Source organism: Stegodyphus dumicola, chromosome 3, assembly GCF_044657685.1.
Source record: "Stegodyphus dumicola isolate Sdum_Otavi_A_Nest chromosome 3, ASM4465768v1".
Lineage (NCBI taxonomy): Eukaryota > Metazoa > Arthropoda > Arachnida > Araneae > Eresidae > Stegodyphus > Stegodyphus dumicola.
In genome coordinates, this window is record NC_140770.1 from 158357846 (window position 1) to 158373990 (window position 16145).

The 16145-nt window shown below is 31.7% G+C and overlaps 1 protein-coding gene across 1 annotated transcript in view; it reads right to left on the reverse strand.

The window, feature by feature from the left end:
• Positions 1-702: 702 nt before the first annotated feature.
• Positions 703-16145, reverse strand: part of LOC146998162 (transmembrane protein 192) — a 59747-nt gene continuing 44304 nt past the window's right edge. Inside the window, exons 5-6 of the mRNA XM_085813553.1 lie at positions 13071-13179; positions 703-960 (exon numbers count right to left, since the gene is read on the reverse strand). Of these exons, the coding sequence (XP_085669679.1) occupies positions 816-960; positions 13071-13179 (254 nt within the window). The 3' untranslated portion in view covers positions 703-815. The remainder of the gene's footprint in view (positions 961-13070; positions 13180-16145) is intronic.

Genomic DNA, 16145 nt, shown 5'->3' on the forward strand with positions numbered 1-16145 from the left:
AGCATCATGAGACAGCAACTGTATCACACCATATGATAAAGTTTTAGTGTATTGTACACTTATTCCTGTCCTGTAGATATCACTAAATTGTTTCCCAAACAAGATGGGAATCCTACAAATGCTCCTTGGAATATTTGCAGTATAAATTAGATTAAGGAGAAAAGCTTGGTCAAATTCATATTAAGGGCAACTGTATTTTAGTATTATTATAATATTATACACCAAAAGGATGCGAAGAGTTAATAATTCCAATGCCAATGGAGATTCTTGCTTTAGGTATGTATTTTGCTTTCAATGCAGATTCTTGCTAGAGAGATAAAGGTAATTTGGCCAAACATTAAATGTACCCAATTTTTACATTTTTCTTATATTTAAGGCCATAAATTTATTTTACATAACATGAAGTTCATATTCCCCCTCCATAAAACTGGTTTCATACTGTGACACATTACTAAAAAATGTAAATACAATATTTATGTAATACTACATACTGCATTTTAAAACTTGAATACATTTAAGATGGTCTAATATGACACAGAAAATAAAACCTGAAAATACATTTTTATATCTCACAGTAGAGTTTGTTCACTTCTATTTTTAGGTTCACATCTACATATATTATCTAGAATTTTTTTTTTATTTCTTTCAGTCTTATTCTACCAGCAATTAAAAAGAGCCACTCAAAGCAAAGACAACAAAAGCTGAAAGTAAAATATGTTTAATCCTAAAACATTCACAGAAACAGTTTGAGAACATATATCACAGATCATTCAAACCATAAGTTTGAGTACATTATCAAAATACATAGGAACCTTTCAAAATCTTTGTGACGTATTCTGAACAGCTTCAAGCTGCGAACTCAGCTTCATTATTTTTCGGCTCAAGTTGTTACAGTGTTGCTTCAGGTAACGAATCATATCGGCTTGCTTCTCTAAAATTTCTTCCATATAATCCTCATCCCTAGATAGAAGAGAAATAAATAGATGAAATATTTAGAATTAATGTTAAATTTGCAAAATTCATATCAAGAGAGAGAGAGCTCAGACTCCAGATGTTTGTTCACTTAAGTAAGGGGGGAGCTAAGAAAATCAGGGTTCGTACACATTTCTGCACACAGAAATTAAGTACTTTTAAGGATTTTTAAGGATCATTAATGAAAAAAATTAAGGACCTATGAGCAAATGGGAACTGAATAAATTCAATTAAAAATATTATTCTATGCCTGAATTTCACTTTTGTAATATCATCCTAAAAATAAAATAGATCCCTAAGTAGTATGCATTATTACTAAACATGAATTAACTAACATAATTATTAATAAGTTTGAGAATAAAATAAACTTCATGCAGTTTATCAAGTAGCATTAAATATTTTACAATTATAATAGTTGGACATATTTAAAAGAAGATAAGTGACATTTACGTTTTACTAATAGTTAGCTTTATGCTGAATTTTTTTTTTTTTAATGACTCATTTTGTCACATACTTGGTCAGTCTAGAGGTTTAGCAAATAATAGGGAGATTTTATGTCAAACGGCATAGGTTAAAATGAGAAGTGAGATCATAATCAGCATGATTCATAACAAAAGACTGAATGTTGTCCCTCTGCTGCTTGTCTATACAGAGACCTGCTGATTGGAACAAACCTGAAAGGCCTGATGTAGGCACGGTTGACAAGTGTTGAAAGTTAGTCAAACTCTGCTTAATGTAGTTAATGTCATAGCTTTGTGTAGAGTTCCAGCAGTTGTAACCCAGTTAATATACTTTAAGATTACAATAAGCTATTAAAGCACCAGAGGTGAAAAGTTGTTTTATATATATTATAAGTCTCAGTAGATGCAAAGTATAAGTTTTACTTGATGGTTCTCCACACAAAGGATTTGGCGATTGGATTCCCTAAAATCCCCAGTCGCCCTTTAAAAGAGGGGGGTATATAAACCTATGAGGGTTTACATGATCTGGTAAAAGTTAAATAGTCCCAACCCCCCTACCCATGATGGATGTGAAGCAAATTATCACTGTATCTGAAATTAACTACAATATCAGACAAAGAACTTAGAAGATAAAGGCATGTTCTGATGCTAACAAAGCCAATTACAGCTCACGGTGACGTAATTAAACAAGAACAGTCAAATTCAAACTAAAAATGTGTTCTAGTGGTCAAAGATAATACAATTTAATTTTAATTTAATCTAGCTTAGTAACTCTATCATATGAGGAAACAGAAATGGGAAGTTAAAGTAAAGGCTGAAATGATAAACAATCGGGTAATTTACATAATAACTGCACATATCTTTGAAGAATAATTTTCTTTATATATTCGGTTTCTTTCTTCAGCGTGCTTCCTTTTAATTTTAGAATTTCGGGATTTAATTAAGGATTTCTGTTATTGTAAAAAACACTAAATGCATTTAGAATGTACAGAAAAAGCGGCTAATTTTATTTCTTTAGTAATATGAACATTCAAAAGAAATATGAAATGTATATGGTAAAGGCCGGTTACAGAGCTGGTCACAGAACAACAAAATCTAGAAATGGCAAAACTTTTAGAGCAGGCATTGGAAGCAGAATTTAGGATACACAGAGATTGCAACAGGTGGGAAAATGCATAGCACCAGCTCTGTGTACGATGTATTTAGACATATTAGATGAATCTTTTAAATTGTAAGTTTTCAATTTCTTTATTAATAAAAAAAAACTCTTTCTATAATGCTTGCCCAAGTGATAAGATTAGAAGCATTTTTGATATTTTCCATGCTTTTGTCAAGTGAAAAGTAGAGAAAATAAAGGGAAGATAAACATGTTAAGAAAAAAGATTCTATTATCAGGAGTAAAACATTCAAATATTATGTTTCCATTGTTCTTCCAGACGTTCTCCAAAAAGTAAGAAATTAATCGCAAACTTTCTGTAAAATGCATCCATTACGTGTTGATATGTTGATACCATGGAGACATTTTTCATTTTGTCACATATTTCTCGAATCTTCTAGAATTGTGAGTCAATAAATCTTGCCTTCAAATCCTTCTAAACTTTCCATGCTGCAATGTCAAAAATACTAAAGAAAAATAATCCCAACGAATTCTGTAACAGCAAAAAGCCAGAAATATTTTGAAAAAAAGGAAAAAAAGGAAGGAAAAAGTGTAAAATTAATTTTATAGAGAAAACTGATGCATATTCCCCAGTCGAATTTTGAATTATCTAAGACAATTGCATGGGAAAAACGCTTACTATGAAAAAATTAAAAAGAAGACATTTTAATTAACTACATAGCTAATTTTGCTTTTACTAAGAGCTGTTTCATAAATTATGCTTTATATACCTTGTTTATTTTCCAGATTTAAAATATTGTATAATAAGTTGCCAAAATGAAACTTTATAATATGACAGCGAAAAATAAAAATGTTTTATTTTAATGTTATTTTTTAAATATAATTCAAATATATTACCATTATTTTTTAATGAAATTTATCAATGTAATGATGTTTTAAAAAAAATCGCCGAAAAATTCTCAGATCTCGAAATTAAAAATTTTCTATAGAAACTGATCTTAAAATCGCCAAAATGTTGACAAGTTGTCAAATTTAGAACCATTTAATAAAAGAATTCACAACGCCAAAAGCGAAAGGTAGTTTAAGAGCTCTTTATTAGAAAAAATGAATTTCGAAATGCTTATGTTTCACTTCTTGCTTAGAAACTCGAGTATCCCATCATTTATATTAGAAATAGAAACAAATTATAACCCATGAACCTATTCAAAAGATAACCATATACGTCAGTGAATTGCCAAAAATATTCCTCCAAAATGCTAATTCACACTCAAAATGGCAGTCGTAAAAACAGACAGAAATTTCAGATGATTAAAATTAAGGACCTTCTACTGATTTTTGCCAAAATTAAGGACTTTTAAGGACCAAAAATCAATTACAAAAAATTTAAGGACTTTTAAGGACTGTACGAACCCTGAAAGTGTAATTATATAGAGTTATTGCAGTCTTTTTTTATATATAAAACTGTAAATCTAACTTTCCCGTTAGGTACTCATGTAAAAAGAAAACTTTCAGGGAAAATACTATTATTTTCTTTGCAATAAAAAAGTTGTTCTAAGTGCTTAAAAATATAACAAATATTAATTTGAATATCTTTTCCCCACTTACAATTGGAAAATAAAGAAAGACATTATTTAGATTGAATTGGGGGGGGGGAAGGAAACAGTTACGTGGTTAAAGAATAGAAACCCTAATAATAAGAAAGCACTGACATAATCATGCATCAGATTGTGATAATTGATTCTAGAAAACAAACTATTTCATGAACTATAAATAAAATTATAAGAGGTTTTTCATAAGTATTCAAAGCTTTAATGATATCTAATTAATCTCCCGAAAAAGCTTTTTGAATAAACTAGCAGAAGAAATATGTACAGATAGAAGTTTAAGACCTATAATAATTAACACGACAAAAATAATTTCCATTTATTTTCTGATATAATTTTCATTCAAATTCAAATTTAAAGATGATAAAATATGCATGATCTAAGCTTTCTATTTTTTTGCATCAAATTACACTACCAGGGCATTTGTCATGTACGTTGACTAGAAAATCGTAGTTTCTGAGAGTTGGCAATATAGTAAGAATAATGAGAAAAACTTTTACTTAATTTTAATAGTTTTTTAAAAATGCAAAAACAGAAATTTGTATTTAATGAAAAATAACTTCAAGAATAGATTTTTTAAAATACACCTGTATTTATTAAGCCACAAATGAAATCCAATAAATGAAAAACATAAATCTCTTAAGACTTTGGATTCATTTTCTCAAAGAAATTTAATAAAAAATATTTAAGTGAAAGTGAAAATTAATGTTTCTTTTCTATGAAGGCAAATTCCGTTCACTTTCTCTTCAAACAGGCATTTAAAAACAAACATAAAATATGGTGAGATTTGCATTTCATTTCTTTCAGCAGAAAGGGTGGGTGTGGTGGTAAACTAGTATAAAAATGTACAATTTTGGTTTGCTTTTCCCACAGTTCATTTTTGATTCTGTATTTTGTCACTGTTATTTTCTATGAATTTTAACCCGCCCCCCCCCAAAAAAATTGCATTTGGGGAGGGCAATGTTGAATGTAGATGGAGACGAAGAATATTGTTATAAATTTTGTACACAGATAGATGATTTTAGGGCTATTTTTTGTAACAAGAAAAATCTAGAGAGAGAATGCTCTTCCAGAAGAATAAGCATACCGGAACAAGTCTATTTAACACTGAGTAAATGGCTATGTCCAGTAATTTCGAGAAGTACTAGACATTTCTCGGCAGCCAGGTGAAAACTATATAAGGGCATCTGCTCTTGGCTGTTAGTTGTTATTCAACATGAGTTTGGAGCACTGAGATACCTCTGGGTTTACTTTATTCTTTAGATATGCACTGTTTTGCCTTGTATTTTAATGCTCTTAGTAGCTTGAAGTGTAACTACTGGTTGTGGACCTACGTGCATTCTTTGTATTATGAACCCGTATGCAGACAGTTTTTGGAGTGAGTGGAGCTGAATGTCACAAGAGCAATGTAGGAGCAAATAAGACAGCTAATGGCAGCCTTTGCTGCAATCAAGAAAGAGATGATAACAGGACAAGAATCTGTTAAAGAACAGATGAAAGCTATTTAAAGCAGGCCAAGAGGAAACGAAAAGAGAAACTCAATAATGGAAAACAAACCTGAGGATACAGCTGAAACCGAAGAAAAGGTTTTCTCTATAAAAGAACAAATCAAAGAGATAGTTTCTGCCATGAAACAACAAACCGATTACACAGTTTCTGCTATCATCAAAGAAGCTGACACCTTAAAGAATTTCATACTGCCAGTAGGAAGCAATTTTGATGATTTTAAATGTTTATGCCCTCTCAAGCTCTTTAAAGATATCCACATATGATGGTAAGACCTCATGTCAAGTGTACAATTTTCTACAGTGGCAGATGCAAATGGATGGGATCATCAAGTTAAGGACTGCCATCTCGCTGCTTCGAGAGCAGATATCCTTCAAGCTCTGCCCAATAACTAGAGATTAGACTTCAAAGCTCTGTCCAGTAGGTTGGAGCTGTGCTTAGGGCTTTTAATATTTTTTGTAGCCCGTTACAAAAACCATTAGATAAATCAGCAACTTCATTTCTTAGGTTCATATTATTTTTCTTTTTCATATTCATTAAGATGATGTCTTTTTAGATGATGCTCTAAATTGGAAACATGATTTCCAATCATAACTGTGTCACATATATTACAGATTTTAAAATATGTCAAAACTCACTACTTGTATTCGTCTTATTTTCTTAATGGGGTATAAAAAATAAAAAAATTAAAGGACTCTGGACCAATTAGATGACAAAAAAATACCCAGGGTTTTTTTTCCCCAAATTTGAACCCCTCGTTTTAAAAAAATATAGTGCAGAACGTAAAAAAATGAAACAGCATTTTCTATAAAAAGGGATACAATTTAAAAAACAAAATCTTGGTTTGTTTTTTCTTTTTAACATGCCAATTTGCTTAAACTGATATTTTTCATTCAGAATTTGTGCTTATAGCTCATTTAAATGTATTTATTTGCCTTTTTAAAAATAGTTTCACGTGAACTTGAAATAGAAAAGTACAAGAGCATTGAAACAAGAAATCAATCCCAATGTACATGTGAAGATAATTTAAAGGTTGATGTTAAATTAGAAAATATTGATAATTTGAATGTTGTAACAAAATGACGAAAAATATACTGAACCAATATTTTTTTGGTTCAGTTCCAGTTCGAAAAACAACGTTTTGAATCAAAAGTTAAAATCGGATGATGGAAAAGAATTCTGATAAAAATTCATTTTTCCAAGATTCCACATGTCCTTAAAGAATTACATAGCAGCTCCATAAAAGGCCACGTCAGAATAATGAAGACTTCCTTCGAAACATAGTTCGAAAAAACTTTTAGGGAAGTAATGCAAGGGCTGATGTACAAAAGAAGTATGAAGTGCCAATTTTGCCATGCCCGTACGGGTCGGAAACGACCAAAGAATCGCAGCCGAGGGAAGCTGCAATGTTATGGTGTAGGAGTGCTTTTTGAACACATCACCTTTGACAACCTGCAACCTCTGCTACAAACTGCTGATGGCAGCAAATACACCCTTGTTGTCCCTGATTACTTCACCAAGCGGCCAAAAGCATATCCTATTCCTGATCAAGAGGCTGTCACAGTAGCAGAGGTAATGATACAGCAGTGGATTTCCAGGTTTGAAGAGCCTCTTTAGTTACATTTCAATCAAGGAAGAAATTTTACTTCAGCTATAATTAAAGATCTTTGCAAGCTACCTGGCAATGACAAAACCCAAACAACACCTTTACATCCCAGTCAGACGACACAGTAGAGAGGTTTAATCGAACCATCCTTAACCCTTTGAGGACCAGTGAACCCCCCAAAATGGAACATTGCCACCAACCCATGCATTTTCAGCATTTTAATATAATAACCTCAGTTTTTGAAGTTATGTTCTTATTATACTATTTTTTAATATTTATTAATATACAGAATATCACACTAATAGAAATAAATGAAACATGGAAATACTAAAATTATAACTATACACAGGAAAACGGCGAGCAAGTAAGATGTACCACACATCGGGTAAGCTGATGTCTTTCTCCTTCTATACTAATGCTGTAAATTTACTTTTTAATTAACCAAGAAAACCTATGTTAAGTTATAAAAAAAATATAAAAAAGAACAGCTGGTCTGAGTTCTTCCATGACAGAAGTTTGCCGATGTTAAATCCACTACAGCCAGATAAATCCATCAAAAACAGAAGTACAGAACAGAAACTGAGGTTCATACATGAAGGTCCAAAAACCACGACTTAACTGATGTTAAAACCATTACCATTTAGCAGAGCTTAATTTCTAAAAGTAAGAAGTGACGGAGCCCTAGTAGAAGACCGTCAGGAAAGAGGAACAGGAGTTAAATAAATAAATAAAATTACTATTAAAAACCATTAGTAATTTTTAAATTATATAGTTAAAGAGTATCAAATTAATTAATAATTATTTAATTGATATTAATAATTAATATTGATTAATTTTATTTTATTAATTCATAATTAATTTATTATTATGTATTAAAAATAATTTAAAATTAAACTCATTAGATGATTAAAATTGAATAAGCGATTTTTAATATAATTTTATTGCTAAAAATAAGATTTTAGAGATCAAATTTTTGCTGAAATAATTGTTCAGTTACATAAAAGAAGTGCCAGAGCCTTCTTATTTAGGACTCCGGCTAGAATTAGAATACATCTCAGAAACTAAGAAGTGACCGGAGCTAGGCGTCAGCACAATTTAAGCTCTGTTTTGATGACATTTAAACTAATATATTTAACATAAATATATCCTAGGCAGATTTTTAATTTATCGGAAAAGAAATTGTCCGAGGCTGATTTTTCGCATAATTTAATAATGAGAACATGCATAAAGATGCATATATCGCATCTAAAGGTCAATTTCATCAATGAATTTGCTTTTCAATGGTACTTATTTCTAAAGTAAAAAATAATTTGAAATTTTAACACTTGCATTTGTTAGAAAATGTGTCATACAACAATAGTTCTCCCAGAAAAGCAACTCGAATTTTGATTTTATAAATATCTTTATCAAAACAATTCTTACATTTCAAGATATAGGAAAAATTGGTTAAACTGATCTCTTTCCAACGCATAAATCAAAGGAAGGTTTAATGATATAACTATGTGCAACTATTGAAATAAATTAACATAAATGACATTTTTAGCTTTATATTTTAGAGAAATTATACTAATTAGAACACAGAAATATAAATAAACATTTATATATGTTACATGAATATTTATATTAATATTCACGTAACATATATAAATGTTTATAAAATTATTATGTTAAATAAAATCACGTAGAGTACTTTTTTCAATGTACCAAACAAAAGCAGTTTGGTACAAAATATCAAAAGAAATTCCAAGACGAATGTTATTCAATATTTGATAGCTCTAGGTACCATTGTTTTATCACAATGCGAGAACCATATATATATTCATGCAGATTCTTCATTATTTAATTTGTTTAAATATCATACAGGACGATAATATTTGGTGGCAGCAATATGAAAAGTTATTCAGACTTTTAAATTTTTTGACGCAAAATGCCAAAACAAAATTAATAGCCTTTTTTGGTCCAGAAAGCTCAAATGTTATATTTCTCTTTAAGATAATAAACCACGAATGCAATATCAGTATAGTTGTATATGTAACAAGTCGTTAAAATAATTTTTTATTGTGTGTGTGGAGGGGGGTAGAATTTAAATCCTACCGTATTGTTATATAAAACGATTCTTCAGAAAATGACGTGATTTTGGAACAATATAATATTGAACAATGGCTTCAGTTACTTGAAATTATGACATTTTATGTCATTATATGACATATTATGTCATTTGATTTATAAGAAAACATCTTATACATAGTGCCTCTGTAATTTGCATGTAGTATGTTCCAAGATTTACCACAGATACGCAAAAACGCGGATAATAGCAAATATTATACATAATACAGGATATTCATGCAGATTATGTAAATAGGATCACATTTAATTGATAAATTATATAATAATAAAGTATACTTTAGGCTGCACTATGTTACATACTGTAGGACTCTAATAAAGTAATGCAAAATATACTACATATTGTCTTGTACTCGTTTTGATGAATTAGTCTAATCCTCCGAAAGCCGAGTCGGAGAAAAAAACTTATTTTTTATACAATATGATGCACAATTTCAAGGGATCGTTGGGGGAAGAGTTAAATATGCTTACAGTATTGCTGATGAAAATTCAGATAATGATATAAATAGGGTGAAAAGAATGAGGGTGTGAGGGAATGAGAGGTTGGAAACAAAAAAAATGAGAGGAATCTTGATGAGAGAGAGTGTTCTCTTTGACCATGGCCCTCTGCTGATATAATTGTAGCCATCAAGTGCATGTGTATCAAGGGTAAAATGACTCCTAAGAATGAACGTAAAATTGCCCGTTACACTTTTGCCCCCCGTATTTGGTTACATTAGCGGATACTGTAAGAAGATGATAGTATAGGAAGTGCTTGAGTAGTTTATCTCAGTATTTCACTCTTATTATACTCGCTGTCACATTTAAGAACACAAATTTCCCTTCCTGCGACGATAACTAACTGTACCCATCGATAACAATACACTAGATAAAATAGCATCGCGAGAAATTTACGCGTTCCTAAACAAACTCCCCCAAATTTATTGCCCTTCTTAAAGGGAAAGGTTTCCGCATGTGAGTGAGGGGACTTTATTTGAACGTCTCATGAGTTCGTATTTCTAGAGAAATAGAGTATTGCAAGGTCTACTTATTGTTAAACTGAAATGTTAGGAATTCTAATTTTTTTCCTTTTAAATTGTGGTTCAGTTTTATAAAAAGAAGTACCGGAGCTCATCTTATTTAGGGCTTCGGTGCGCTCCGGCTAGAATTGTAATTTATCTTAAAAATTAAGAAGTACCGGAGCCAGGCTCCAGCGCAATTTAAGCACTATGTTCTAGCATTTAAAAATTCACATAAATTATTCCATTTGAAGACCAAATATGGCAGAACAGCTACAGATTGATTCAACGAAGGTGACAAAGTATGGTTACAAAATATAATTCAACTGAAAGGACTTTCTCCTAGTCTAAATAGGCTGAATAATGTCATAGTTCAGACCCGTGAGACACCAAATTCTATGCCTGAAATTGTTTATTATGACAGGATTGATTTGTCTTAGTTGTAAGTGTGGGTTCCTGTACAGGGTTGAGAATGGGACAATGATACACATTTTGTATATAAATAGATGATTTTAGTGCAGTTATATGTAAAGCTATTGTTTTTTTCCCCCTGCATAATGTAACATGAAAGTCTAGAGAACGAAGCTGGAAAAGCAAGAATAGAAGGCCAAGTCTATTTTAACATTGAGTTAATGGCTTTCTTGCTAATTTGGTGAGATATTGCCAAACTAGCAATGATTTTGGCTACTAATTTTTATCGCCAAACTTGATGGACATTGGGGGGCCAGTCTCTGCATCACTGTAATTGATTTCCCATGCAACTGTAACCGTACCCGGTCCTCATATATCTTCCAGCAGTTTCGAGAAGTACTAGACATTTCTCAATGGCTGGGTGAAAACTACATAAGGTCGGAGTGAACACCTGCTCTCAGTTGTTAGTTCAGCATCAATTTGGAGTATTGAGATATTTTAGGTTAGCTCTGCTTTTTATATATGCTTTGCATTACACTGTGTTTAATGTTTTTAGTACTTTAAAGTGTAACTACTGATTGTACTCTCTGATACTGTGAAGGATTGTGCGACTATTTTTGCAGAAAGTTCCAGAACTCTGAAGTGTTTCTTTTGATAAAATAAATTTCATCAACCTATCAAGTGGACCTGTGTCAAAGAATATGTATTGTTAAGAAGGAAAGCTTCGCAGCAGCAGGAGTGGCTCCCTCCGAACGAAAAGGGACACAACTGCGCATGCATGAAATATCTGTCGCCAAAGCTCGAAGCTGACGTCGAAGTTCGAACAGGTTCGATGGTTACGTTTATCAAGAGTTTAAAGCTGTGTGACTCCATTTTTTTTCCTACATATTGACAGATATAAAATCAGACATCAAACTGCGATATGGATAATACAAGTTCAACTAGTAAAGCAAAAAAGCACGAATATTCGAGGTTAAATTATCGCGAAAAGTCAAAGAACGATTCATCTTAACCCGTGTACCTCAATTTCCTGTACACGTGGTGGAGGTGGAAAATCTCAGCCAAGTACATCACAAAGGGGGAAATTCTCGCCAACAGGTTCCGTCGCCAAATCCCTTGGCGAATTGTCCCTCTTCTTTCTAACGGCGTAGAAGACAAACTGGTTTTCATTACGTCTATGGAGCCTTTCCTTCTTTACATAGACTTTCTTTGCCTGTGTGTATTCTACCTTTTACAAACCCACATGCCTGCAACAGTATGTTTCAAGTTTTTCAGGCTGAAGTTTGGAAATTACATCATACAGTTTTTCACACTAGTTTATAGCATGTAGTTTTGAATTAATATGCCATTTTGATGACTCTGCATTTATTCTGCTATAGCTGAAAAATTGTTGAATAATATGAAAGTGAGTCATTAGTTTTTTTACTATTTTCTAAGCTTTTTGTTGGTATAACATAAGAAATTAAACAGGTAAAAATTATTTCATTTAAAAAACATTTTGTGAAATATATGCCACAGTTTAGGGTTAATATACTGCAGGAATGGAAAAATACCTAAAAAATCCATGTCTGTTACTATAATGTACCTGCAACTAGACCAAGATATGTTGCTATTACAGACAGATAGTACTTCGAAATATTTTCAGAATTTAGGTACGTCGTTTATTTTCAAACTGGTGATACCAACTGATGAAATCAGAAACCATTTTCTTTAATGAAAATGTGTGCTCACATGCCCCTGTCACATTCAGTAGCCTCTTCTTAGCAAAATTTGGTTATTTAGGTACCCACTCCTGTCAACATAGTAAATAAATCCCACGGCTGCACATTAAAATGTAACTTTCTCTAAACACATAAATTTAGTGCATGTGAATTAAAATATTCTCAACTGCTGCTAGTAATCTGTATTCTTTAATACTAACTGTTCAGTCAATATGTTAAATACAAAAAAGGTACAGAATATCACATTTCAATATATAAAAAAGGAATTTCTGTTAACTCTTTAGCAGGGATGGCTCTAAGCATAGGTCCTAGAATGCTAATTTTTTGGAAAAATAGTTACATTTTTCTCACAAATCACAGCTTAATAAAAGCATATTTTGCTTTTACTTAACTCAATAAAAGCAAAATTTGATTTTGTATCAAATTGCTAAATTGTTTATTTTTTATATGGGGTATTGACTGTATTAATCGTCTAGGATGCCAAAAATGCTGCAGCCAGGCCTGCTTTAGAGCCTTTCTCCACAGCAGACACAAATATACCAGTACTTACCGAAAACCAACTTCGTTAACTGGTGCATAAGACTGTACATAGCTGACTAATAATTCATCCTGATGCACATCAGGAATTGCTTTACTTTGGTTAAACTTCACAACGAGAACTAGAGAGAAGAAAAATTAATATGTTAATTAACCTTTTTTAACTACTGAAAGCAAAATTAAAGTTACAAATACAGTGGTACCTTAGTGTACATCCGCTTGGAAATATATCCTGTTTGGATGAAAACATTTTTGCTTGACATACAACATTTGTTTGGAATACGACTCCCGTTCTATAAGTCATGATTGTGTGCACTACCATTTTCTAGACAATGCCTGAACTACCCATGAGTATTAGCAGCATGTCTGTTGCAACATTTTAGTAAAGAACTCCTCTAAAACTCTGAATTTCCCCATAATTTTGAGCTTTGTTATGTGAATTTTTTGTAAATTCCTTAACAATGAGTTTTAAGGAAATTTAAAAGTCAAGCAATAAAGAAAATGGTTAGGATTGCATCTCCACCGGGGTTAAATGATATGTGTATCCAATATTTGGCAACTACAAACAATGCCTCCCCTACCCCCCAAAAAATCTTTGATTGTGAAAAACAAAGATGCTATTAAACAAGCTAACATTGCAAAAAAGGGGGATGATTACCAAACAAAGGTCTAAGACATTACAGCATGTTGAGAAACTGCTTCTGATCAGTATTACAGAAAAAACGTATACAGTATTTCATTCATGTACAATATATTTCTCACCCACTGCATTCTAGTCAAAAGATCTGGAATAGATTAATGATGTACAAGGAGGTACCACTATTGGAAAGAGGGTCGGTATGAACGCCTAGCAAGCACCAGACCACAAGGAGGTACTACTGCATAATACACTTTTCCTTTGGCAAAAGTCTAATTTCCTATTTCTATATACCTTGAAGTTATTTTAAAAGGAAATAAATGCACATGCTAGATTATGCAATTGCATTAAACATGATAACATTTTCATCAAAAACTTTTTATAAATATTTAATGCATGTGCAGATTTAAGTAAAACTTATCCTATTAGCTGCAAATATGGGTTTGGCTCATTAAGTTTTTGAAAAATATATTTGTACAAATGCTAAGTGGTATACAAACAAACAAACAAAAAAGAGCAATACTTCTCAAAATGCAGAAATTCATCCCTTGTGACATATAACAAAACTACACTAAAATGAACTGTAATAAATGAGAAAATTTAACACAACTCCATACTCATTTTTGAAATAATAGACTGAATACATTTTGAAAGAAAAATCAGCACATTCTTCGATGTAAACCATTGAAACTAGTCCTGTGAAAATTTGAAAATATTACGCTGATTTTTGTTGTTTGATGTTGCAGCTCACCTGGAGTTACTGAAGAGCTCTTCTAAAGCACGATGATAGTTTTTACAGTCACAAAACAGTGTTCTTTCAAGTCGGATTTGAGCTAGAGAAACAAAAGAGCAGTCAGCAAGAACAAGTCTGGGCTGCAGGGATGTTAGGGCAGTGCTACCCTAGCTTATTTTGGAAGGAACCTCTTTCACTAGCATCAACGATGAACAACACAGGTGTCAGTGACCTCTCAGCTGACAAATGAGAAATTGGCTTTAAATTTCAATTTTTTGTTTGTCTCAAAAATCTTAGGACTCAATTTGGCATAAAATTTTCAATCCACAAATATTTCTTGATGATTTCGTACATAATAGGTTTTTGAAGTTCCTTTTGATCTGCTACAATTCTTAGATATCAATTAAGCACACAAGACTGCTTTTATCCACATCCGGAATATGAAACATCAGTGGGCACCATATGCATTTTCCATCCATACAATTTTCTCTTCTTTATTTGAACTTTCTGGAAGTTTGATTTCCACAAAGCATCCTTCCTTACACTTTCTGCATCACAGCAAGCATCTGTTGTAAGATTTTTTAAAATTTAACACAAAACTTTACAGTGTATTGCTGCTTAACACTCATTCACATTTTGATCACTATGTAATGCTCAAACAGTTGTCCACTTCAAAAATAATCTAAACACTATGAAAGCTCAGAGTTCCTTGAAAAGAAATAAATTAATTACCTAATATCCTTTCACCAAATTTCATGCCTAGCCACTCTGATTGGCTAGGAAAAGCAATCTCATTATTTTTCAGACAATCTTTTAATATGATTCATCTATGAACAGAATTCTTCTATCTCCAGTACAAACTCAAACCTATTTATTCTATTGCCAATACTGTGTGCATCACTATTAATCTCTAAACATTAGTCAATAGTTTTTGAGCAGCATCATGACTGAAAACCAAGTGTTATTATTTTCCAAAAGATAGTTATGTTATGGACTTCAGCTTTTAAGCAGACAAAAATTACTTGCAACAGATATTAAAGATGTCCGATAATTTCATTTCGAAGCACAATTCAAATTCTCCGATCTTCATCTTTTCGATTTATGAGTTACCAGGTTTTTGGTTGATTCAGCAGTTCTACGACATCTACACTTCATGATATTTTGACCAAATAACTAACTTTGTAGGTTCTAACTATCATGTGCATTGAAACAGATTCATTTCCCATTAAGCCATGATGATTACCCAACTGTATAATCAAAAACAGCATTTTGTCCAATTTTTAGATGTAGTTTGACTCGAACATCTAACAAAATAAACAAGCCCAATATGACAAAATAATATGAGGGGTTTGATCCTCCATTTTTAGAACTAACTGAAAAGAATATAATACCATACATATGAGACTGTGATATAATGCAGGCAGGAAAACTTAGTTTTTCTTATCTCCTAGAATCAAGATTACTCATTAGTGGTTAAAAAAAATAAAGGAAAATATATATGTGTGTATGTGCTGGATGGGAGTTATATGAAAAACGACAGAACGTTTCAGACAACTCAATATATTCAAATTAGAATAGTGCATAACAAAACATAATGCAAAACAACAACTACATAACAAAATCAAAATATGTAAATAAACCCTGGTTAGAGATTTTATTAAAATTTTAAATCCACAAAAAGCTATTAATAAACACTAGTTAAAACTTGAAATTTAGCT